Raw genomic sequence first — 25,649 nt, 5'->3', positions numbered from 1 at the left:
CTTTTGACATCTTTTGATGCAGAACTGTTGAAAGTCTTCTACCAGCCTTGTCCTTCCAGACAATTCCACATACCTTTGTGTGGCTTGTAGTTGAGGGGACGAGACAAGCTTGCCTGGAGATCAAACACTGGCTTCTTACTGGAGCCTGGAGTCTGTGCTGCTTCAGCTGACCACTGGAATGGGGTAAGAACTGAAAAAGCAAAACACCAAAGAACTTCATTTCTTCTTTTGTTTTTGTTTTTGGTCTTTTTGGGACAGGGCTTTTCTGTGAAACAGCCCTGGCTGTCCTGGAACTCGCTCTGTAGACCAGGCTGGCCTCGACCACCTGCCTCTGCATGTCCCCTCCCCCCAGTGCTGGGATTAAAGGCGTGCGCCACCACCGCCCGGCTGGTGGTGCACACCTTTAATCCCAGCACTCGGGAGGCAGAGGCAGGCGGATCTCTGTGAGTTCGAGGCCAGCCTGGGCTACCAAGTGAGTTCCAGGAGAGGCTCAAAGCTACACAGAGAAACCCTGTCTCGAAAAACCAAAAAAAAAAAAAAAAAAAAAAAAGGTGTGCACCACCATGCCCAGCTAGAACTTAAGTATTTAAACAAAAAAAAAATTACACAGCTTAAAACTTTATTTCTTAGACTCGTTTTATGTGTAGGAGTATGCTGGCTGCATGTCTGTGTACCACACATGCCTGTGCCCAGGGACATAAGAGGGATATTGGATCACTTGGAACTGGAGTCACAGTGTGAGCTGTCACATGGGTGCTGGGAATTGAATCCAGGTCCTCTGAAGAGCAGCCAGTACTCCTAACTGCTGAGCCATCTCTCCAGCTCCCCAAATAACAGGTTTTAATCAAAGTATCATTTTACCATTTAAAAATATTTACATTATGGATGAAATGTTTTTGTTCCCATCGTTCATTCCCATGATGAAATGGAATCTTAGTTGAGAAGAATCATTCCCCATGAATGGGATTAGTGCATTATAAAGAATCCCTACAGTGTATACTAGTTCAGGGTGGTGGTTGAATAAGGATTCAAATATAGACTCCTGTATTTGAAAGCTTCACCAGGGAGTGCAACTCCTTGATAGGCCGAGAAGGATTAGGAGGTGTGGCTTTATTGGAGGAAGTATCACTGAGAGTGGGCTTTGATATCAAGAGCCAGTGCCAGGCCCTGCCTCTGCCTGCTCATCAGACTGTAGAGTTCTCTGCTCTTTCCCAACCACCATGCCCGTCTGCTGCCATGCTCCCTGCCGAGATGAAACTGTAAGCAAGTCCCCAGTTAAATGCTTTCTTTATGAGTTGCCTTGGTCATGGCGTCTCTTCACAGCAACAGAACAGGGACTAAGATACTTAGTTTGCCATTTGAGCATGTGACTAGAAACCAGCAGCTTGGTACTTGAAGGGCCTTTACTAGGTCCCAATCCTGATCTAGCCTCCAGAGCTAAGACATTTCTTTTGTTATAAGCCACTCAGCCCTTGGTAGTTTATTATAACATGCAGAATTAATCCATATGGGTCATGTGATATAGATGTTGGGCTCAAAAGCAGGAAAGAAGGGGTGTAAATCTGACTACTGAGGTTTGTTCCCCAGTTAGCAGCCCCTAAATATTCTGAATGGTTCAACGTTTTCTAGGATCATCTGGGAGCAGCTGAGGGCTGGGGAAATGGCTCAACAGATAAGGTGCTTCTCATGAGGTCTAACAGCCTGAATTTGATCTCTGGAAACCCACATGGTGGTAAGGGAAACTGAGGCCCACAAGTTGACCTCTGACCTCCAAATGTGTGCTCAGACACACATGCATGTGCATACACATACATACTTGATCTTTTTTTTTTTTTAATAAAAAAGAGAAAAGCTAATAGCCATCATAGGGAGTGACAGGGCATGACTCTAACTCTAGCACTTGAAAGGTGAAGGCAGGAAGGCGGGAGTTCAAGCCAGCCTCAGCTACACAAGATCCTGTCTCAGAAAGCAAATGAAAAAATGAATAGAGGGCTACAGTGGTTTGGAGAATGCACTGTTTTACCAGGACCTGAGTTCAATTCCCAGCACCCACATCAGGTGGTTCACAACTACCTGTAACTCCAGCTCCAGGAGAAGCTGATAATTTTGGTCTTGATGGGCACCTGTACTCATGTGCTCATACCTACCCACAGTTATATTCACATAATCAAAAGAAATTAATCTTAAAAAAATTAATTAATTAAGCCAGCTCATTTAGAATCCCAGCACTCAGAAAGCTGAGGCAGGAGGACTGTTGTGAGGTGCTGTACACTAGTCTTGATCCTGTGTCTAGAACAAATTCTTATACTTCCACAGCTTATGATGTGTTCTGGAGGTACCTATATGTCTCTGGGGGATAAACTGAAATATATCCATATTATTGAAATACCATAAAAATAACTAAACATGCTTGAATCTTGAAATATTCTGTTGAATGAAAAAGTCACAGGAAAAAAAGTCAGAGTTTAATTTTATTCATGTAAAATTCAAATCTGGTAATGGGGGGGCAAAAAATAGCATCTCTTTTACTGAGCCCCTGAGTTCCTTAGCAGAGAGCACTCAGGATGAGTCTGGGCTTCATGTCTTTATCTCTGAGCAATGGTAAACGCTCTTGTTATTGTGAGGTAGGTGCTGTTCAGGCTTGAGCTCTTTGTAAAATGACAGACATAGCTACTAACCATTTTTTTCTGATCACCCCTGCCCAGGCTACTAGTTCTTCCTGTTTAGAATGCTAAGCAGAATGTTTACTGGGCCAGATGAGAGGTCATTTAAGGGGAGAATTCTGTGAACTTACTCTTCTCGTCTCTGCACTCTGTCAGTGTGTGTGTGTGTGTGTGTGTGTGAGAGAGAGAGAGAGAGAGAGAGAGACAGACAGACAGAGAATAGACACAAAGAGAGCAAGCACACATTTTGAGGTCAGGTACCACCCACTGTCTCTCACAATGGCCTGGTTCTCACCAATTGGTGAACTTCAGCGAGCCATTATCTAAGTCTCCCTGGCACTGGGATTATAATAGGCATGTCAATACATCCAGCTTTCCGTTGTTAGACAAAGGTTCTAGGAACCGAACTCAGGTCCCATGATTAGAAGACAAGTGCTTTTATTCAGCAGGCCTCTCTCTAGCCCTGGACCCTTGAATTTGATTTTCCTTCTCCCTACTCAGTTAGGTCATGACCCCATTACAGGCCCTGAGTCGTCACACCAATGACTTCTCCTCCAGTCTGGAACAGTGGATGGCTCTGGTCCAGGAGCCATCTATCAGTCTGACGTTTTCAAGGCATTCGAAGAAGAGTCTTGGTGTGTGCAGCAGGCATGTGAGTTTATAGCTTACATCTCTGGTGTTTCCTTCACCAGTGTAAATGAAAAACGTGCTATGACTTTTTGGACTTGATTGTATACATGTGAAGAGACTTTAGAGAAAGAGACACGCTTAATTCAGAAGTTACAGGTTTAAAGTTAAAAGCTCTTTTTTTTTTTTTTTTTACCTGCAGTAGTAGAATTCCTCTCAGTGGTCTTTAGCTTGGGTGTCCTGAACACAGCCTGGTTTTTTGAGGCACTCCCAGGTAGGGTCACACGTGGAGACTTTCTGGCCGGAGTCTTGGTCAGTGAATACTTATGTTCATTATCTTTAGTAGCAGCTGAAAACCTAAATGCAACAAGGGACAGAAAGATGTGGTTACTTGTACCAGAGTCACTAAGGTGAGCTCGTATGTGAAACCACCGGACCATCACCAGGTGGCATGGGAGCCTCAGTCAATACTTGCTACGTGAATCAACCTCTCTCACACAAAAGACATGTTTTTGACAACCTCCATTATTTGTAAAATAAGTTTTGAGGGGCTGGAAAGATAGCTCAGCAGTTCAGAGCATCTGATACACATATGGAGGACCCAGGTTCAGTTCCCAGCTCCCACAACCATTTGTGATTCCAGTTTCAGAGGATCTGACACCTCCTGGCTGGCCTCTGGGAGCACAAGGCACCCAAGTGCTATACATACATGCAGTCAAATGCTCACACATATCAAATAATAAATCTTTAATGATAATAAATAAAACATGTTTGTGTTTTTCTGATATTCTTGTGTTGGCCAATGACAGACTGGAGGTTGTCCTCTATCCAACAAACCTACACACACACACACACACACACACACACACACACACACACACACACACACACACACGCATATGTGAACACTGGTAGAGCCCTTGTCTAGTATACCCAAGGCCCTGGATTTAAACCCCAATGTGCATGTGTGTATACACACCTATACAATCTCTTAAAAAAAAAAATCTCTTTACCTGACATTCATTTTAGTTGCTGAAAGCACAGAGTGCTTGTCTGACCCCTTCAGACTTTCAGGGCCATGGGACTGGTCTTGTGAGAACTGCTGCCTGGCAGGAGTATAGGGTACAGAGAATCTTCCTCTTGCTGGAACTGGGGTCACTATCCCTTTTTTCTCAAGCTGCTTTTGAAAGGAAGAAAAAGCACCATTTTAAATCTTGGTCTCAGGCCAGCGAGTTATCTGAGCGGGTAAAGGCAGAAGCTTGATGACATGCATTCCATCCCACAGCCCACATGAGAGAGGAAAGAATCAACTCTCACAAATGGTCCTCTGGCGTGCACACACATACACACACAATAGAATTTCCAAAGTAAGAGCTTGTTCTTAAACCAGGTGGGGAGGTACATCCCTGTAATCCTACCACTTGGAAGGTGGAGGCAAGAAGGTCAGAAGTTCATTGCCAGTCTCATCCAGAGACATTTCAAGGCTAGTTTAGACTACATAAAATCCTATTTTTGGCCTCCATGGGCACCTGAACTCGTGTGTGTGTGTGTGTGTGTGTGTGTGTGTGTGTGTGTGTGTGTGTGTGTGTGTGTGTGTATTATTTGTGTGTATACACATATATAGTATTTTCTTTTTCTTTTTCTTTTTTTTTTTTTTTTTGGTTTTTTGAGACAGGGTTTCTCTGTGTAGTTTTTTTTTGGTTTTGTTTTTGCTTTTGTTTTTGGTTTTTTAGTTTTGGTGCCTGTCCTGGATCTCACTCTGTAGACCAGACTGGCCTCGAACTCAGAGATCCGCCTGGCTCTGCCTTCCGAGTGCTGGGATTAAAGGCGTGTGCCACCACCACCTGGCTTCATGATGGCCTCACTCACCCGCCTGTCTCCACCTTCTAAATACTGGGTTAAAGGCATAAGCCACGAGATGGCAGGATACAGTTTTACTTGGAAGGTTTTAAAATTTCTGAGGGCAGGAGGAAGCAATTTTAAGAAAGATGTGTCAAACCCAGATAAGTCCATTCACAAATACAGTCATATGATTATAGCTATATTCTCCATAGTGTTAAATTACTTAAAAATTGAAACTTTGCTAGGTGTGGTGGCTCATGCCTAAAATCCTACTACTTAGGATGCTGAGACAGGAGGGTCACTGACAATTTAAAGACAGCCTGATAGCAGGTTTTTTTGGATCGCCAGCTGCCAAATCATGGCATGGAGACTTAATATTAGTTATTAAGCTCAGCCTTATCTTATGCTTGTCCCACCAGCTCTTATAACTTATTTTAACCTGTTTCTCTTCATCTATGTTTTGCCTCAGACTTTTTACCTTTCTTTCATTCTGTATGTCCGTCCAACTTTGCTGCTTCCTCCGTGTCTGTTTGTCTGGCAGCTTCCTGGATGGCCCCCGCATCTCCCTTTCTTCCTTCCTCTTTCTCTCTTCTCTCTCAAGCCTAGATTCCTCCTTGTACTTATTCTCTCTGCCTGACAGCCCTGCTATCCCTCCTCTGCCTACCCATTGGCCATTCAGCTTTTCATTAGTACAATCAAGTGCCTTATGCAGGCAAGATGAAACAAATGTAACACACCTTGACATCATTTAACAACTGCAACATAAACAAATGTAACGCATCTTTACATAGTTAAAGTAATATTCCACAATGTAGTCTTGACTACACAACAAAAAGGCAGACAACAAGTAGTTTAGTCTGAGAACATGAATTTTAACAACTAACAAGAAACTGGGAACAGTGGCGCACACCTTTAATCCCAGCACTGGGGAGGTAGAGGCAGGTGGGTCTCTGTGAGTCTAAGGCCAACCTGGCTTATATAGTGAGCTCTAAGACAGCAAGAGCTACATAGTGAGAGTCTGGCTTGAAATAAAAAAAAAAAAAGAAGAAGAAGATAGGGCTGGAGAGATGGCTCAGTGGTTAAGAGCACTAGATGTTCTTCCAGAGGACTTGGGTTTAATTCCCAGCACCCAAAAGCAGCTCACACCTGCCTGTAACTCCTATTCTAGAGGATCCAACCCCGATTGGACACCTCCATGGGCACCAGGCAGGTACATGGTATACTTTTTTTTTTTTTTTGGTTTTTCGAGACAGGGTTTCTCTATGTAGCTTTGCGCCTTTCCTGGAACTCACTCTGTAGCCCAGGCTGGCCTCGAACTCACAGAGATCCGCCTCCCTCTGCCTCCCGAGTGCTGGGATTAAAGGTGTGCACCACCACTGCCTGGCCACAGTATACATATTTACATGTAGGCAAAACACTCATACACACAAAATAAAGTAAAATAAATAAAAAAAAAACATGCATTTTGTCTGCATACCTTTAGTTCATTAAGTGAATTGTGTTCTTTAAAGTGTTTCTTTTTTCTCACAATATATTCATCAATGGATTCCATTTTCTTAAAATGAGCCTCATGAAGCCTTTTAAAGTCTAGAATGTATCACAATATGAAAAGTAGTAAGATAAAAATCCATTTTTAACCTTCCCTGTGTTTTTATGAACATTTGTTCTCTTTACTTTCCTGACATTCAACTTAATGTCATCTTGACTAAAACACAATTCTAGAACACTCAGCTTTTGGAAACTCCGGGGAAAGCATGTTCATCTTAGAAATCATTAAGCATTCGCATCTCCACTGGCTAGATCCCTGACATCTTGGTTTGGAGAACAAGAGATTTGTCTTCCTCCACCTCAGTTAGTTAAAGGGCTTATTTAATCATTACAAAATGGACCGTGCTTGTGTGTGTACATGTGTGTGTGCGTGATGGGGACTGAAATACAAGGCCTCCTGCATGGTAAGCACATGGTCTACTATTTGAGATACAACTTCTCTCGCCTCTGAAAACTGACAATTTATACACTGAGAAAACACTAGGTTAAAGACTTCTGTGAAGGTTCAAACAATAAATATGTTAGGCTAGTATGGTTTTTGTCTCATTTTATTTTAATCCCTTTAAAAATTTGAAAGCTGGGCTGGAGAGATGGCTCAGTGGTTAAAGAGCACTGACTGCTCTTCCAGAGAACCTGGGTTCAATTCCCAGCACCCACACGGCAGCTCATAAAACTATCTAACTCCAAGATCTGACACCCTCACACAAACATACGTGTATGCTGTGGGATATCTTTCTGTAGGCTGTGAATATGTGTTGCTCTGATTGGTTGATAAATAAAGCTGTTTGGCCAACAGTGAGGCAGAATAAGGTTAGGCGGTACATTCCAACTGGAGAGAGAGGAGGAGAAAGGAGAGTGGGGCAGATGCCAGCCTGCCACTGAAGGAGCAACAAGATGCCAGCAGACTGGTAATATAGATTATTAGGAATGGGTTAAGTTAAGTTATAAGAGCTAGCTAGCAAGAAGCCTGACCCACAGGCCATATAATTTGCAATTAATATTAAGCCTCTGAGTGATTATTTTGTAACCACTTAGAGCCACACATGTAGGCAAAACACCAATGTACATAAAATAAAAATAAATTATTTTTAAAAAAATTGAAAGTCAAGCAGAGTGTGGTGGCACATGCCTACAAACAAAGCACAGGGCAGGAAGATACAAGCTAAAAAATTCAAAGTCAGCTTTGGATACACAGCAAGTTTGTGGCCTCCTGGGCTACATTAAGACCCGTTCTCAAAAAATGCAAAAGGCAAAAACTTTAGCTCAGAGGATTTAAAACTAATAAAGGTGAGCAGGGAGTGGTTTGCCAAATCCACCCTAGGCTATTCCATTACTGAACTTTTTCTTCTTTTAAATTTACTTTTTTTTATAGGTATGAATGCTTGCCTGTGTATTATGTGCATACCTGGTGCTCAAGGAGGTCAGAAAAGGAAGTTAGATCCCCTGAAACTGGAGTTATGGATGGTTTTAGCCACTATGTAGGTGCTGGGAACTGAACTTAGGTTATCTGAAAGAGCAGCAAGTGCTCTGAACCTCTAAACCATCTCTCCATCCCTCATTATTGAATTTCTAATATATGACAAACAGTATTCTGTTATAAATATACAATAATCTATGTGTCAAGAACCGTAAGGCAGGTGAGACAATTGTTTTTTTTTTTTTTTTTTTTTGGCTATTGAGACAGAAAGTCACACTATACAACAGGCTGGTCCAGAACCATGTAACCAAGCCTCTAGCTCCCAAGTTCTGAGTATATAGTATGTACGTAGTATTTCACAGATACTATTTCATCAGATATTTACTGGAGCCTTGCTATGTGCTATTGCATGTGCTAGGTACTAAGCAGTGGAAAGAGTATTCTCAAGTTAAATACTAACCCATGAAGCCTAAGTACAGCCATTGCCACTTTACACTGAGGAAGACAGTCTGAAGGTCAGGTGCCCGCTATCCTAAAGCCAGGAACCCACAACAGTGGAACGTGAGCCCCGGTCCCCATACCGGGGATTTGAGCTGCTGCCAACCACTGCCGACTCAACAGGGATCTGAAGGAGGGCAACCCACCATCTTCTTTGTATACAAAACTTACTTGGTGTGGTGGCTGCAGTCTTTTTATTGCTCCCACGTTTGGAAAACCCATCTGTGCATAGAGATTTTTTTTCCAAAGGCATCTTTGAATCTTTAACGTCTAAATACACACATACAAAACAAAAAAACATTTTTCGTTAAACTCTATTAACTTAAATAATCAAAGATACAAAAAGCTTCTAAGAAACATCTGTATTTAAGCACTTGTCTAGCAAATGCAAGGCCCTGGGTTCCATCTTTAGTACCACAAAAACTAGACAAAGAAACAAAAAAAGGGTAAATTATTTTATCTGCCTCTATGTGCTATGTTATTTAGTCTTTCAGAGAGGCACAGTTCAGCAGGAAGTGTCTGAATAGCCTTTAGTAATGGCAGGCATTATTCAACCAAACACACCAAGGGGGAGCTGCTGCTCCTTTTAAGACAAGGTCTCTTTATGTAGCCTTGGCTGGCCTGAAACTCTCTATGTAGACCAGGAAGACCTTGAGATCATAGAGACCTGTCTGTCTCTGCCTCCTGAGTGCTGGGATTCAAGTGTTCATCACCACACCCAACAGACAAGTCAGAGTTTCATAAATGTTAGTTGCATGATAGAATATGAACTTATGTTCTTTGTACATTGTGTAAGAACTATCTTATTTAAGAAACACACAGACGCCCGGTGGTAGTAGTGCATGCCTTTAATCCCAGCACTCATGAGGCAAAAGTAGGTGGATCTGTGTGAGTTCGATGCCAACCTGGTCTACAGAGGGAGCTCCAGGACAGGCTCCAAGGCTACACAGAGAAACCTTGTCTTGAAAAATAAAAAAAAAAAAAAGAAACACACAGATAAGGAGCCAGGCATGGAGGGCATGTCTGTAATCCCAGCATCTGGGGAAGTGGGACAAGGAGTTCAAAAACATCCTCAGCCACATAGTGAGTTCCAGGCCAATGTGGGCTGGATGAAATCATGTCTTAAAAAAAGGAAATCAAAACAAAACAGTAAAATAATATACACACACCCTCAACCAAAGAAACACATGTAGTAGTAAAGGGACACATATCTACAACTTCTCTCAGAGTTCAAGGGGAGAACCTATGTGTGTATGTGTGTGATAGAGACACAAAGTAGGAGAAGGAGAGAGGGAAGGAAGAAAACTAAGGAAAAAGGGGTAATGTTAACAGTTGGGAAACCTGAGTGACATTTTGCACCACATTCTGGTGGTGCCTGTAATGGGCCATCATCTCCGTAAATCCTTCCTGTCCATCTTCCAGTAATTCTCAGAGCCCAGGCAGATTGGCCAAGGGGAACCTCCCTAACACAGAGATGGCCATGGCAATTGGCAGGCTTCCTAAGGAATAAAACTGGAGAGCACAAAGTGCTGTCAGGATGGGCCAACTGAATTTTTTAGTTTTCTAAAACTTAATTGCCAGGCTTCCTAAGGAATAAAACTGGAGAGCACAAAGTGCTGTCAGGATGGGCCAACTGAATTTTTTAGTTTTCTAAAACTTAATTGAGGGCACTAGAGAGGCGGCTCAGCAGTTAAGAGCATTGTTGCTGTTGGAGGGCTTGGGTTCAGTTCCCAGCACCCATACAGTGGCTCCCAACCATCTCTAACTCTAGTTCTAGGGGATCTGATGCCCTCTTGAACTCTGCAGGTACCAGGTATATACCTGATAAACATATATACCTGCAAGCAAAAAAAAAAAACAAAAAAAAAAACAAAAAAAAAAAACACATAAATTTTAAAAATGTAGCCAGGTGGTAGTGACACATGCTTTTAATCCCAGCACTTGTGAGGCAGAGCCAGGTGGATCTCTGTGAGTTTGAGGCCAGCCTGGTCTATAGGGCAAGCTCCAGAACAGGCACCAAAACTACACAGAGAAACCCTGTCTCAAAAAAAAACAAAAAAAGGATAAATTTTAAAAATGTATATAAAAAAATTTAAAACAAACAAAAACCTGTTATTGAAAAAGTTTAAGAAAAACCTGTTTTATTTATTTATTTTTTTGGACAGTCACTCACTATGTTGCCCTGGCTGGCCTGGAAATTATTCTGTAGACCAGACTAGCCTGGAACTAGCCACCTCCTCAGTCACTCAAATGCTGGAATTAAGGGATGGGATATGCATGATTGAGAAAGACAGGGATTCACTGCATGAAAAGCGGGTGTCACCGCCTCATGTAAGCATCCTAAGAAGTAGGCAGGGATTGCATCATTCTTGAGTTAAGCAGAAAGGTTAGAGAAAATGGGCTCTCCTGTCACCAGGAGAGATCGACCTTCCCAAGCTCTCCAGAAACCTCTTACTCTGCTCTGGATACAAGTCACAGCTAAGGATGTAGCTCAGTCACCGTGCACTTGAGTAGCAGCTTAAGCTCCTGAGTTTGATGCCAGTACCAGATAACAAATGCTAAGTATGACTCATCGGTCTTCTGTATTTATTTCTAGGTTTTGCTTTGACTGTAAAACATGTGGAAGTTCCAAGTGTGGCTATGGTGAACTGTGGTCCTCCAAAGGTAAGTTAGTTCCCAAACTACCAGCTGTGATGTCAACCACTTAGGAACTGGGTCTCTAGATACTTAATCAGACAGAGGTTGTTTGCTAGGTAGTAATCCAATAGGAGCAGTGTCTTTAGAAGAACAGATTCAGATCATCAATCCCAGAACCCTTAAGACTGAGGCAGGAAGACTGCAGTGAGTTTGAGGCCAGCGTGGGTTACAGTGTGAGGATCTACCACAAGCCAAATAAATAAGACAGATGTCATGTGGAAACAGAGGCAGAGAGCAGAGCATGTGGATCAGGCCATGGAACCACAGATAGGCATAGCCATTATAAGGTACAAGAAGCAAAGAAGGTACTCAGTGCCTCAGAAAAGCATGGCTCATTGACACTTCGGCTTTAGATTTACAGCTCCCAAATGTAGATGACAATCTATTTCTGCTCTTTTTCTTGTTTTTCAGGGGGTTTTTGTTTTTTGCTGTTGTTTTGTTGGTTTTTGAGACAGGGTCTTCTCTCTGATATGCAGCTCTGGTTGCCCTAAAACTCACTCTGTAGATCACAATGGCCTCAAACTCAGAGACTGACCTGCCTCTGCCTCCTGAATGTTGGGATTAAAGGCGTGTGCCACCATGCCTGGCTCAGTTTCTAGGTTTTCAAACTGCCTGGTTTGCATTCCTCACAAACTGATACCCATGACCCCCGACAGTTCCAGTTTGAAAACACTAGCTGGCACACACCGTTGACTTCACTCTCTCCTGAGGAAGCTGCGCTCCCGTCTTCTTGGCTCTGGTTTGGCAGAGAAGGAACTTTCGTAGTAGTTTTGAGGTCTTGATTTTCCTGCTTTTCTTGATTCTGTAATGTAGTACGATCACTTCTTTTTATCTCAGAATGATCCTGCAACAAATTGTGAAAGGAAAAAAACCCAAAAGAATAATTGCTACTTTCTGAAAAAGGGGTATGAAATCAAGGTGTGTGTGTGGGGGGGGAGTCAGTCAGAAGAACAATAGAGGAATAAGACTCCTGAGTGGTTTTGTGTGACCCAGTGTTCTGAGACTGTAATTTCAAAAATGGAGATACTAGAGGCCACTAGAAAGAACGGAAGATTTGTTCCTTTATGGATAACAAACTAAAACATAGCTTCTTAATCCATGCGGTCACACCACTAAACATGGCAGCCAGAAAGAATCTGGCAATAGGAAAAGCTGAACATAAAGTAACCCAAATTAATCCAAAATCAAATACGAAATGAGCCCAAGTTTGATTCCTGAGGCCCCACATGGTAAAAGAAGAAAACAATCCTGAAAGTTGTCTTCTGACTCCCACATCCAAGCCATGGCATGCACCCCGGCTCCCACATCCAAGCCATGGCATGCACCCCGGCTCCCACATCCAAGCCATGGCATGCACCCCGGCTCCCACATCCAAGCCATGGCATGCACCCCGGCTCCCACATCCAAGCCATGGCATGCACCCCGGCTCCCACATCCAAGCCATGGCATGCACCCCGGCTCCCACATCCAAGCCATGGCATGCACCCCGGCTCCCACATCCAAGCCATGGCATGCACCCCGGCTCCCACATCCAAGCCATGGCATGCACCCCGGCTCCCACATCCAAGCCATGGCATGCACCCCGGCTCCCACATCCAAGCCATGGCATGCACCCCGGCTCCCACATCCAAGCCATGGCATGCACCCCGGCTCCCACATCCAAGCCATGGCATGCACCCCGGCTCCCACATCCAAGCCATGGCATGCACCCCGGCTCCCACATCCAAGCCATGGCATGCACCCCGGCTCCCACATCCAAGCCATGGCATGCACCCCGGCTCCCACATCCAAGCCATGGCATGCACCCCGGCTCCCACATCCAAGCCATGGCATGCACCCCGGCTCCCACATCCAAGCCATGGCATGCACCCCGGCTCCCACATCCAAGCCATGGCATGCACCCCGGCTCCCACATCCAAGCCATGGCATGCACCCCGGCTCCCACATCCAAGCCATGGCATGCACCCCGGCTCCCACATCCAAGCCATGGCATGCACCCCGGCTCCCACATCCAAGCCATGGCATGCACCCCGGCTCCCACATCCAAGCCATGGCATGCACCCCGGCTCCCACATCCAAGCCATGGCATGCACCCCGGCTCCCACATCCAAGCCATGGCATGCACCCCGGCTCCCACATCCAAGCCATGGCATGCACCCCGGCTCCCACATCCAAGCCATGGCATGCACCCCGGCTCCCACATCCAAGCCATGGCATGCACCCCGGCTCCCACATCCAAGCCATGGCATGCACCCCGGCTCCCACATCCAAGCCATGGCATGCACCCCGGCTCCCACATCCAAGCCATGGCATGCACCCCGGCTCCCACATCCAAGCCATGGCATGCACCCCGGCTCCCACATCCAAGCCATGGCATGCACCCCGGCTCCCACATCCAAGCCATGGCATGCACCCCGGCTCCCACATCCAAGCCATGGCATGCACCCCGGCTCCCACATCCAAGCCATGGCATGCACCCCGGCTCCCACATCCAAGCCATGGCATGCACCCCGGCTCCCACATCCAAGCCATGGCATGCACCCCGGCTCCCACATCCAAGCCATGGCATGCACCCCAGCCCCCACATCCAAGCCAAGGCATGCACCCCAGACCCCACTACATCCCCTCCACATGTAATCCATGGCATGTACCCCAGTCCCCACATCCCCTCCACATGTAAGCCACGATATGCACCCCAGCCCCCACCACATCCCCTCCACATGTAAGCCATGGCATGTACACCAACCCCAACCCATTCCCTCCCAACACAACAAATAAATTTTTAAAATGCTATTAAGGGGCTGGAGAGATGGCACAGTGGTTAAGGGCACTGGCTGCTCTTCCAGAGGACCTGGATTTGATTCCCAGTACCACATGGCAGCTCACCATCACCTGTAACTCCAGTTCTGGGGAATTGAATGTCCTCTCTGGCCTCCAAGGGTACAAGGAATGCACATGGCGTATGACATACAACAAGCAAAACAGTCATACACATAAAATAAAAAGGTAAATTTAAAAAAAGTAATTAAGGCTGGGCATAGTGGCACACATCATGGTCTGAAAGAAAATGGCTCCCATAGGGAGTGGCACTATTAAGAAGTGTGGCTTTGTTGCAGGAAGTGTGTGTGTCACTATGGGAGTGGGCTTTGAGGTCTTATATGCTCAGACTAGATCCAGTGTCACAGACTCCTTCTGCTGCCTGTGAATCAAGATGTAGAACTCTCAGCTTCTTCTGCACACGCCACATCCCACCATGATGATAATAGACTAAACCTCTTAAACTGTAAGCTAGCCCCAATTGTGTGGTCATGGTGTCTCTTTACAGCAATAGAAACTCTAACTAAGACATACATCTTTAATCCCAGCACTTGGGAGGCAGAAGCAGGTGGATCTCTGTGAGTTCAAAGTCAGCCCGGTCTACAGAGTGAGTTCTAGAACAGCCAGGGCTGCATAGTGAGACTCTGTTTCTACCACCCAAAAGGTAATTAAGAAAAAATAAGAGAAAAAGCACTACAAAACAAAATTAAGAAATTAGGATAGGCATGTTGGTTCATATCTAAAATCTCAACACTTGGGCTGAGGCAGGAGAATTACTGTTGTGGGATATTTGTACACTGTGTGAAGATATATTGCTGTGATTGGTTTAATAAAGAGCTAAATGGTCAATAGCTAGGCAAGAGGAATAGGTGGAACCTCCAGGCAGGGAGAGAGGAAGTAGGAGATGAATTGAGACATGCAGGATGCCATGAGACACTAAATGAGTTAGACATACAGAATGGGAGAGGTAAAAGCCATATGCTAAAATGTAGATGAATAAAAATGGGTTAATTTAAATTATAAGAGCGAGTGGGACAAGCTTAAGCTAAGACCAAGCTTTCATAATTAATAAAAATTCTCCATGTCATTATTTGGGAGCTGGCTGGTGAGACAGAGAAAGACTTGTTACAAATTACCATGACTTTAAGGACAGCTGGGGTTAGAGAGTTGGACTCTCATTCACAACTATCACCACCACCAAGAGACCAAGCAAGGTGGTGCATGCCTTTAAGCTGAGCCTAGTTTACATAATGAGTACTGGGCCAGCCAGGGCTGTATAGTGAGATGCTGTGTCAGAGGGGGAGAGAGAGAGAGAGAGAGAGAGAGAGAGAGAGAGAGAGAGAGAGGAATGGAGGGAAGGAGGGAGGGGTTATGATTACGTGTGGTGAGAATCATTTTTGATTTCTGTTGTTGTTGAGACAGGGTCTCACTACGTAGCACCAGTTGTCCTTGAACTCGTGATCTTCTTGCCTCTGCCTCCCAGCACTGAGATTATAGTTGTATGCCTTCATGCTTGGAAAAAAAGTTTCATTTGTATAAGGTACAAGAGTAAAATCAGGGGCTGGAGAGATAGCTCAGCGGTTCAGAGCACGGGCTGCTCTTCCAGAGGTCCTGAGTTCAGGTCCCAGCCTCCACATGGTGGCTCACAGCCATCTGTAATAGGATCCAGTACCCTCCTCTGGTGGGCAGAGGAGCATGCAGACAGCACTCATAAATGAATAAATCTTTAAAGAAATGTTTGAAAAAAAAAGAATGAAATCAGTGTAATCAAAGCAAGTGAAGGAAGCCCCTAGTTATTCAGCCTGACCACACACTACTGAAAGACTAAGCACGGGATGATGACCAGGCCAGGAGCAGACTGAGAAAGAGAACTTAAAACTGTACTTCAGGTTGGTGGCTCTTTCATATCTACTGCAGACCACCTATGTGAACAATACATGAGCACTCACACTTATCCTATCAATTTTTGTATAAATTATATTTTTTGTATGAATTGCATGTGGAAGTACGTATGTGCGGGTATGCATACTATGAATGCAGGAATGCCAGAGGAGGGCATTGTGTGTGTCTATGTGTGTGTAGGGGGCTCTCTATTATTCTTTGTTTCTTTGAGGCAGGATCGCTCACTGAACTTGGAGATCTTGTTTTTAGGTTAGACTGGCAGCCAACAAGCCCCAGAGATGCTGTTTCCACTCCCCTCAGAGCTAAAGTTACAGGTGTGCATGAGACCACACCTGGCCTTCACATGGGTACTAGGATCTGAACTCCATAGCAGCAAGCTCTCTTAACTCCTGAGCTATCAATCTCTCTCCAGCCCCTTTAATGGGTATTTAATTTAATTTGTACTTAATACTAGTGATTTCTTCCCAAGTGCTAGGGACAGGGGTATGGTGGGGAGTACTGCAGACACAAGTCTGTACTTTTGAGGAACGTGCAGCACATAGGATGTTTCCAGCCATCTGGCTCATAAGGGAAGGTAAAATGGAAGCCAGTTATGGTAGCTTCTCTTCAGTTTGCATAGTTTCATTCACCTGGAAGTTAGGAATTCCATGGACTGTCTTGCGCTTCCTTCTTGTTGTGGTGACATGACCAACTGGTTTCCTCTCAGCTTGCTCCTCACAGTTAATTTGCATCTCAGTCTCATCACAGGAGAATGCAGAAGACTGATTCTCATCCTGGAAAAGGAGGAGACAGTATGAGCCAGATCTTGTATGCATGTGCACTAGCAATTGCATCCTAAGTCAAAGTAACTTGTCACAAATGAGAATAAGAAATAGCATTTGCATTTTCATAAAGAAAAAAGTAAAAAGTTACTGTATGATACAGTACAGTCAGAAAGCAGAGAATCTGAAACAGACCTGCTTATGTAAGAAATCATTGTTAGCCAGGCCATGGTGGTGCACACAATGCCAGCACTCGGGAGGCAGAAGCAGGTGGATCTCTGTGAGTTCAAGGACAGCCAGGGCCACACAGAGAAAATCTGTTTCGAAAAACAAACAAAACAAACCAACAAACCAACAAACCAACAAACAAACAAACAAACAAACAAACAAAAGAAATCATTGTTAATGGCTTATATATATATTAGTGGGGAAGGTTCTTTTCATTACTGAATAACTAATACTATTAGCTATTATTTCTTATATTTGTTTATTTTTTTGGTTTTTTTCAAGACAGGGTTTCTCTGTGTAGCTTTGGTGCCTGTCCTGGGTCTCGCTCTGTAGACCAGGCTGGCCTCGAACTCAGAGATCCGCCTGGCTCTGCCACCTGAATGCTGGGATTAAAGGCGTGCGCCACCACCACCTGGCTATTTCTTTTATTTGTGTTAGAGGAAGAAAACTTGGTTGTTTTTTTTTTTTTCCATACCACAAAGAATCTGGATGGATTATAGTTGTTTCTCAGTAGTAGGGATCAAATGTAGGTACCTCATATGCTAGGCAAGCACACTAGGGGTGAACTTAGCCAACCCTTTTTTTAAACTTCTTGTTATTATTAAGTTACCATAGCTGACTTTGACTTCTGATTCTCCTGTCTCAGCCTCCTGAGTACTGGGTTACAGGAATGGTCCCACCACATGGGGCTGATTTTTTTGGGGGGGGATACATTTAAATATCACCACATATATGTGGTGATATTTATATATGCTCTAAAAATAAAGCTTGTCTGAAGATCAGAGAGGAGAGCCACAGAGTTAGCCATAGAGGCCAGGCCGTGGTGGCGCACACCTTTAATCCCAGCACTTGGGAGGCAGAGGCAGATGGATCTCTGTGAGTTCAAGGCCACCCTGGACCACAGGAGATTAATCCAGTCTAAAAGAGAAAGTCAGGCAGTGATGGCTCACACCTTTAATTCCAGTACTTGGAAGTCACAGGCTTTTAATCCCAGCACTAGGGAGGTTGAGACAGAAAGTGATATAGCTGGGCAAAGAAAGGAGTTCCGCCCCCTTTTGGCTGAGGACTCAGAGGATCAGTCTGAGGATTCCTGTAGACAAGATCAACTCTTTCAGGCTGAGGATCAGTCTGAGGATTCCTGTAGACAATATCAACTCTTTCAGGCTGAGGATCAGTCTGAGGATTCCTGTAGACAAGATCAACTCTTTCAGGCTGAGGATCAGTCTGAGGATTCCTGTAGACAAGATCAACTCTTTCAGGCTGAGAAGTTTGCTGGATAAGAGGTGGTGGCTGTGGCTTGCTCTGCTTCTCTGATCTTTCAGCTTTCACTCTGATATCTGGGTTTTTATTATAAGACCAATTAGGATTCATGCTACACACACACACATATATATATAAAACCACTGCCTAGCAAATATGACTTAAAATATTAACTACAAAATTTGGAAAGTATGTAGTTCAGTGGTAAAAACACTTGTCTACTACGTACAAGGCCCAGAGTTTGGCCCTCAGCACTTTGGAGATGGGGTAGTCGTCATGTACAAAAACACTATGAAAAGCAGTTTTTTTCTTCACCCTTGCTTACTGTTAAGGCTTCAGTTCAGCAGGTTCCTCATTTGTCTCTAGGGAATCCTGGCATACTCACTCAGATGCTCAGGGCTTTTATGTCAAAGTGTGGCTCATCTGTACTCTCCTCTTGCCACTTTCTTCCTAGGAGAATTATCCTACTTTGGTCAGAGTACCACCCTTACAGCCTTCAATCCACCTTCAAACACTGCTGGAAGCTGGAGGTGTGAGCATCTTTAATTACCCCTCTGCTTCCTAGCCTGTTTAGCCTTTTTTAAAAAACCCAGTACTGAGAACTTGAGCACAGGGCTTCATGCATGATGAGCCAGTGAGTGCTCCGCCACTGAGCTAAGGCCCATAGCCCCTACTTTTCAATTTCTGTCATCTGTTGTTTTTTGAGACAGTGTCTTGACAAGCAGCCCAGGCTGTCTTGAACTGTAAAGCTCTATGCCTCAGCATAGAGCCTCTGTGCATCTGCTGCCACAACCCGCTCTCTCTGTTCTCTTGTCTCTGCAGCATCGGTCAAGCTCGTGTTCTGTTATATAGCCTTAAATGAATCATCTCTGTTTTGCCCACCTATCTTGATTCTATGGATGGTTTACTCAATAAATGATTGTAAAGTATGTTTTTGGTTGTTTTCTGTACCATCTCCACTCTTCAGGGCTGTTTCTTCTATTTATCTTAGTGTTGTTCAGGTTGCAGCTTTTCCACAAATGTTTGGTGACTGAGTTGTTTGTTCATTAGGAGCTTGAATGTGGGAGGGAAGTTTTTTGTTTATGAAGGTGTATGATCCTCTGGAACTGGAGTTACAGGCAGTTTCGAGCTGCCATGTGGGTGCTGGGAGTTGAACCCGGGTCCTCTAAAAGAGCAGTCAGTGCTCTCAACCACTGAGCCATGGCTCCAGCCCAAAGAAGGGAGCTTTTCACATGGCAGGATTCTAATACTGGATAGGTGGATGGAAGGAGTGCATATGCTCTAGGTTCTTTGAATGCCCAAAGGCTTTACAACCACTTACCCTTACAGGGAGATCTGTACTCCACACTCCACACATGGAGGAAGGAGTAGACTGCTTTGTATCTCGACTGTCAGAGCAAAGTAGTTGAGCATGGATGCACACACCTGTAATCCTAGGTACTTGGGTGGGACAGGAGGATCTCAAATTTGAGGCCAGTCTGGGCTACATAGGAAGACCTTGCCTATAAATAAGCAAGCAAACAAACAAATAAGTAAATGAGGCTGGAGAAATGGGTTGTTGCTTTTCCAGAAGACCTGGGTTCAATTTCCAACACCTACATGGCAGCTCATAACAATATGACTCCAGCTACCAGAGATCCAATGCCCTCTTCTGACCCCAGTGGACACCAGGCACACACATAAAATAAAAATAAAGAAATCTGCTTTAGACAGGGGTGAAGTATTGCAGAAGTAGAGTGACTTCAAATGATGCAAGGTCCATGGAAATCTTAAAGAATTGAACAGCTGCTGAAGAACAAAAGCAAAGAGTACTCATTAAAAAGCAGATATAAGGGCAGTGGAGAGACATCCCGACTGACCTGTCCACCTATGGACTACGAAGGCAGTGAAGACAATGGATCATTAGAATGCAGCAAACAGGCGAGGCTGACCTTAAAGCCCAGCACTAGGAGGCAGAGGCAGGTAGAGCTCTGCTTCAGGCCACGGTAGTCTACAGAGCGTTCCAAGCCAGTTAGAGTCACACACACACACAACTGGGAGATCAGCAGGAATAAGAAGAATAGTAAACATTCAGACCTGGGCATGGTGGTACATACCTGTAATCCCAACATTTTAGAGATAAAAGCAGGAGAATTATAAGGACAAGGTCAAATTTGAAGACAGTTTGGGCTATGGGAGACCTTGTCTCAAAACAAACGCAAAATTTTCAAAGATGGAGCTGGAGAGATGGTTTAGCAGTTAAGAGCACTTGCTACTTTTGCAGAGGACTGAAGTTTGGTTCCCAGTACCCATGCCAGGCAACTCACAACCTCCTGTAACTCCAGCTTCTGGATTCCAAAGGCATCCACAAGCATGTTCTCCCCCCCGCCCCCCCCCCCCCCCCCCAATCACACACACACAAACACATTTTGTTTTTAAGACAAGGTTTCTCTGTATAACAGTTCTGGTTGTCCTGGAATTCACTTCATAGACCAGGCTGGCCTTGAACTAACAGAGATCCACCTGCCTCTGCCTCCCGAGTGCGGGGATTAAAGGAATGAACCACCACTGCCCGTCCCACAAACACATTTTATAAAGAAACAAAATGGGGTTGGAGAGATGTTTCAGTGGTTAAGAGCACTTGTTGCTCTTACACAGATCCTATTCCCATACAGTAAAATAAAGAAGACTAAAAACAATAACTACAAAAAGAAAAATGATGCTGGGCGGTGGTGGCGCATGCTTAATTAAATTAAATTAAATTAAATTAAGCACTCCCCAAAAAAAGACCAAAAGTCACCAGGTGGCGCATGCCTTTAATTCCAGCACTCAGAAGGTAGAGGCAGGCGGATCTCTGTGAGTTCAAGGCCAGCCTGGTCTACAGAGTGAGCTCCAGGACAGGCTCCAAAACTACACAGAGAAACCTTGTCTCAAAAAACCAACAAACAAGAAAGATGAGGTCAGATCTGCTACTTAACCTGGGTATTTACGGCTTTAAGTCTAGCCTCGATCCTACTTCCCCCCTGCTGTCTCTCACATCTCACAACCTACACTTAACTTCTGCTCTCTCGCCTTTTTGTTTGTTTTTCAAGACAGGGTTTCTCTGTGCAGCCCTGGCTGTCCTAGAACTCACGCTGTAGCCCAGGCTGGCCTCGAACTCACAGAGATCTGCCTGCCTTTGCCTCCCTAGTGCTGGGATTAAAGGCGTGTGCCACCACCGCCTGGCTTTTGTTTTCTTTTTAAGACAGGATCTTACATGAGTTTAGGCTGCTATTGAATTCAAGAACTTCCTATCAGGCTGGAGAGATGGCTCAGAGGTTAAAAGCACTGGTTGCTTTTCCAGAGGTCCTGAGTTCAATTCCCAGCAACTACATGGCGGCTCACAACCATCTATAATGAGCTCTGGTGCCCTCTTCTGGCCTGCAGGCATACATGCGGGCAGAACACTGTATACATAATAAATAAATACATCTTAAAAAAAAGAGTGCTAGGATTACCAACTTGCACTACCTTAAAAAAAAAAAGAACTCCCTATCCCAACCACTGAAGGCTGGAGTGTAAGAGTGTAAGCATGTACCATGGTACACAAGTACTTCTGCATTTGTTTAAAGATACCTTATTTGCACCAAAACTACACAGAGAAATCCTGTCTCGAAAAACCAAAAAACAACAACAAAAAAGATATCTTATTTGTTAGATAACATGGCATTTTAAAAATTTATAACAAACAATGATGAGACAATTCAGTCCCTGGTCCTATTACTAATGATAACATCATATAATAATAAACATCATATCTTTTTATTTATTTGTTTGTTTGTTTTTGAGCTAGGGTCAAGGTCTGACCTATTAGACTGTGCTGGCTCCATCTCCCAATGTTGGGCTTATAAGTATGAGCCTTTACATCATCTATTACATCTTAAATCATCACCAGTAAGTATTAATTGCTCATTAACTAAATACAATATTTTACTATCTAATAAGTGATAAAGAACATTACTCACCTGATTTTTATTTTCTTTCCTTGCTTCTGGATTCAGGTGGGCTTTCAAGGCTCTTAACAACTTGTCTGCCTGTAAGAAAGAACAGCTCATCATTACAGTCAAAGTAAAAAAAAGCAAGAAATCTATGCCAAACACCTTTTTTCTTCTGTTTATTGACTGTACTCTGGTCAGGCTGGCAGACTATAAAAATTGCCTGGATAGAACTAGATTTCACACCCCAGGGGCAATATCAGGTAAAGAAAAAGACATACAGTGCAGTACAATGGGGTAAGGATGTGAGGAAGCTTTGGATATTGTGGGCTTGGCAGATCCAATGTCAGCAGGTGATGGGATGCCCCAGCTTTAAGACAGATGTCCTGGCTGGGGCTACTGAGATCTTGAGAATGGAGAAGAGAGAGTCAAACAGAGAGAACAAGATGGAGGAAAAGCAAGGCAAAGAAAACAGGGCCGATGATGACTAAGTTCAGCATGACTGGAACACTGAGCTAACAGAAAGGAGGGTAAGAAAGAAGTTAGAAAAGTAGTCAGGAGCACAATTTTGCTAGCTTGGCCTGCCTCATAAGGCTTCTTGAGTATAAACTCTGTCCTCAAGCAAAGGGCAGTCTCTGAAGAGTTGGCTTCAGAGGGCAGCAGGTGACTAACTTGATGCTTAGGAAATCTGAACTGCGTCCTGAACTGGAGAGATGGATGAAAACCTCGAACGAAGTAAGCCAGCAGGAGTATCAAGCTGAGTAGGGAAATTTTTAGGGTCCAGTTTCTCTGGTGGGCAGGGGGCATCCTGTAGTGGGGGTCTTACAAGTCCTGGGGAAGAGGGAACTCCTGGACTCACTTTCCATTCTAGGAAAGCTTCCCTGTTCCTTTCTGGAAGACAAATACTGATCTGAGTGGCTTTCCTTTTTTAAAAGTTCAAATGGAGTCAGGCATAGCAATTTCCTGAGATTTCTAGGCTAACCTGGGCTACAGAATGAGACCCTATTTCAAAACAATCAAAGATCAAGTATATTTGTTAGGTTCTTTTTCCCCACTACAACCAGGGATGCAGTTGAGGGCCAAACATTTTTTAAAAAATAATAATTATGTTTGTATTTTTAAAAAAAAATTCTTAGCTGGGCATGATGGTACATGCTTTTAATCCCAAGCACTCAGGAGACAGAGGTTGGCAGATCTCTATGAGTTTGAGGCCAGCCTGGTCTACACAGTGAATTCCAAGACAGCCAGAGCTATATAGTAAGACCCTACCTCAAAATAAAAAAGTAAAATAACTTAAATTTTTTTTTCAAGACGGTTTCTGTGTAGTCCTGGCTGTCCAAGGACTCGCTCTGTCAACAAGACTAGTCTTGAACTCACAGAAATCTGCTTGCCTCTACCTCCTGAGTGTTTGGGATTAAAGGCATGTGCCACCATTGACTGGCTTAAAAATTTTTTAATTAAAATATAATTACATAACCTCCTCTGCCCATTCCTTTTCTCCCTTCAACCTCTATCCATGTACCTGGCCTTGCTCTTTCTCAAATTCATGACTGTTTTTTAATTGTTACACACACACAAACACCTAAGTATATAAATACAACCTGCTCAGTCCATGTTTCTTGTGTGTATATCACTCTATACACTTAAGATGGGCTCAACCTCTGGGCTTGGCTTTCCTTCTCACGCAATTTACCATTAATCAGTAGTAAATGGCAAAGCTTGAAATTTGCCTGCCCTTTAAGTACAGAAGTTTTGATGGGGTGTGAGCCTAAGCCACATGCTTCAACTGTACTAGACATCTCTGCATGAAGCCATCTAGCTATTAATAAAATGATTCTTATTTCCTACTCAATAAATCTCACCTGAGGTTTCCTCTCAGAAGAGGTAACCCAGGTCTTTTTTGTTGTGTTTTTTTTTTTTGTTTTTTCAAGACAGGGTTTCTCTGTGTAGCCCTGGTTGTCCTAGAACTCACTCTGTAGATCAGTCTGGCTTTGAACTCAGAGGTCTGCCTGATTCTGCCTCCCGAGTACTGGGATTAAAGACCTGTGCCACCATGCCCAGCTAGGTACAAATTTTTATTTATTTACTTATGTATGTGTGTGTGTGTGTGTGTGTGTGTAAGTATTTGGGCAGGTGTGCCGCAGTGCATGTGTGGAGTTCAGAGGACAATTTTGTAGAGTCGATTCTCTCCTTCAACCATGTGGGTCGCAACACCAGGTTTGTGTGCTAAGAAGTGTTCTAGGAGCTAGAGAAACTGGTGAACAGAACAGACAAGCCTTCTGCTGCTTCCCATTGGACTAATGGGGAAATAGCTTATTAACCAAGTAAGCTAGAAATACCACATCAGGGGCTAGGAAGCAAAACCTAAACTACGAGATAGAGGTGGGATAGGTGCTCAATCAGGTGGCCAGCTGAGATGAAAAGGAGATCAAAAGCAGCAGATGTAGTCTGATAAACAATTATAGTTAGGCCAGAGGTGGTGGTACAAGCCTATAGACCCAGGGAAGGTTGAGGCATGAGGATCCTAAATTCCAGACTAGTCTAAGCTGTATACTGTTTTCTAGGATAGCCTGGACTATATAATGAGACTTTGCTTCATAAAAAAAAAAAAAAAATCCAGCTGGGTGTGGTGGTGGACACTTTTAATATCCCAGCACTTGGGAGGCAGAGGCCAGCTGAGCTCTGTGATCTTGAGGCCAGCCTGGTCTACAGAGCGAGATCCAGGACAGCCAGAACTGTTACACAGAAAAACCCTGTCTTGAACAGCACCGCAACACACACCAAAAAAATCCAACCAGATAGCAAAAACCTGAGGGCCTAAACTTTATTAAGCTATGTAACTCTGAAACATTTCCAAGTACTCTTCATTGCCATTCAGAGAGACCTGAGAGGCATCTATGGCCTCAGTATTCTGTTTAAACCATTTAAAAACATTTGTGATGATTAAAGAGACATTTAGTGCAAATATCAGTTGCTGTACAAATTTCTGGGGTACACGTGTGGGAAATCTCAACTCCAATATAGTAAGTCCCAATTTCACAATGAATCACATTTTCTCTGAACACCTTGCAAAAGTCCTTACCGGTTTTAAAAAAAGAACACCATCACAATAGTGACCAGTGTATGGGCAATCATACTGTATCCTGATGGCTAGGCATCCCAATAAAGGCCTGTGAGAGTGCAGGTACTATCATAGTTTACTAAACAGTAGTAGTTTGGGAGTTTTACAGAAGGCAATTCAACTTTTTCTTCAACTGCCTAATAACCGGCATTAGACAGTACATTGATTACGTCTTATGGGTCTGCATTTCCCATCTGGTACCAGGGAATTATTAATTTCCAGTAAGAGGCCTTTGGAAAAAGTCAGCCTCCAAATAAAGTAACAGCCATGGCTTCTCTTCCGTTTAACAAATTCCAGCCACCGTGAACCAAACCT

At 44.0% G+C, this 25,649-nt stretch overlaps 1 protein-coding gene and 1 long non-coding RNA gene across 4 annotated transcripts in view; one reads left to right on the top strand and one right to left on the bottom strand.

The window, feature by feature from the left end:
• Nusap1 (nucleolar and spindle associated protein 1) overlaps positions 1-25,649 on the bottom strand; it is a 30,652-nt gene that overhangs the window by 4,670 nt on the left and 333 nt on the right. For 2 of the 3 annotated variants that reach the window (XM_052722802.1, XM_052722804.1), the window contains exons 2-9: positions 22,244-22,312; positions 16,641-16,784; positions 11,980-12,136; positions 8,767-8,865; positions 6,610-6,719; positions 4,304-4,470; positions 3,487-3,647; positions 74-190 (exon numbers count right to left, since the gene is read on the bottom strand). In XM_052722802.1, the coding sequence (XP_052578762.1) occupies positions 74-190; positions 3,487-3,647; positions 4,304-4,470; positions 6,610-6,719; positions 8,767-8,865; positions 11,980-12,136; positions 16,641-16,784; positions 22,244-22,312 (1,024 nt within the window). The remainder of the gene's footprint in view (positions 1-73; positions 191-3,486; positions 3,648-4,303; positions 4,471-6,609; positions 6,720-8,766; positions 8,866-11,979; positions 12,137-16,640; positions 16,785-22,243; positions 22,313-25,649) is intronic. The other variant, XM_052722803.1, reaches the window with a different exon arrangement.
• On the top strand, positions 75-25,645 carry LOC128100534 (uncharacterized). Its single transcript, XR_008214826.1, has 4 exons — positions 75-183; positions 11,192-11,259; positions 22,072-22,172; positions 22,280-25,645. It is a non-coding gene; the product is annotated as an uncharacterized LOC128100534 (long non-coding RNA).

This window comes from Peromyscus californicus, unplaced genomic scaffold, assembly GCF_007827085.1.
Source record: "Peromyscus californicus insignis strain IS unplaced genomic scaffold, ASM782708v3 Scaffold_7__1_contigs__length_154581171, whole genome shotgun sequence".
Classification (NCBI taxonomy): domain Eukaryota; kingdom Metazoa; phylum Chordata; class Mammalia; order Rodentia; family Cricetidae; genus Peromyscus; species Peromyscus californicus.
The sequence above is the reverse complement of the archived record's forward strand: the minus strand, read 5'-3'. Positions and strand labels throughout refer to the sequence as shown.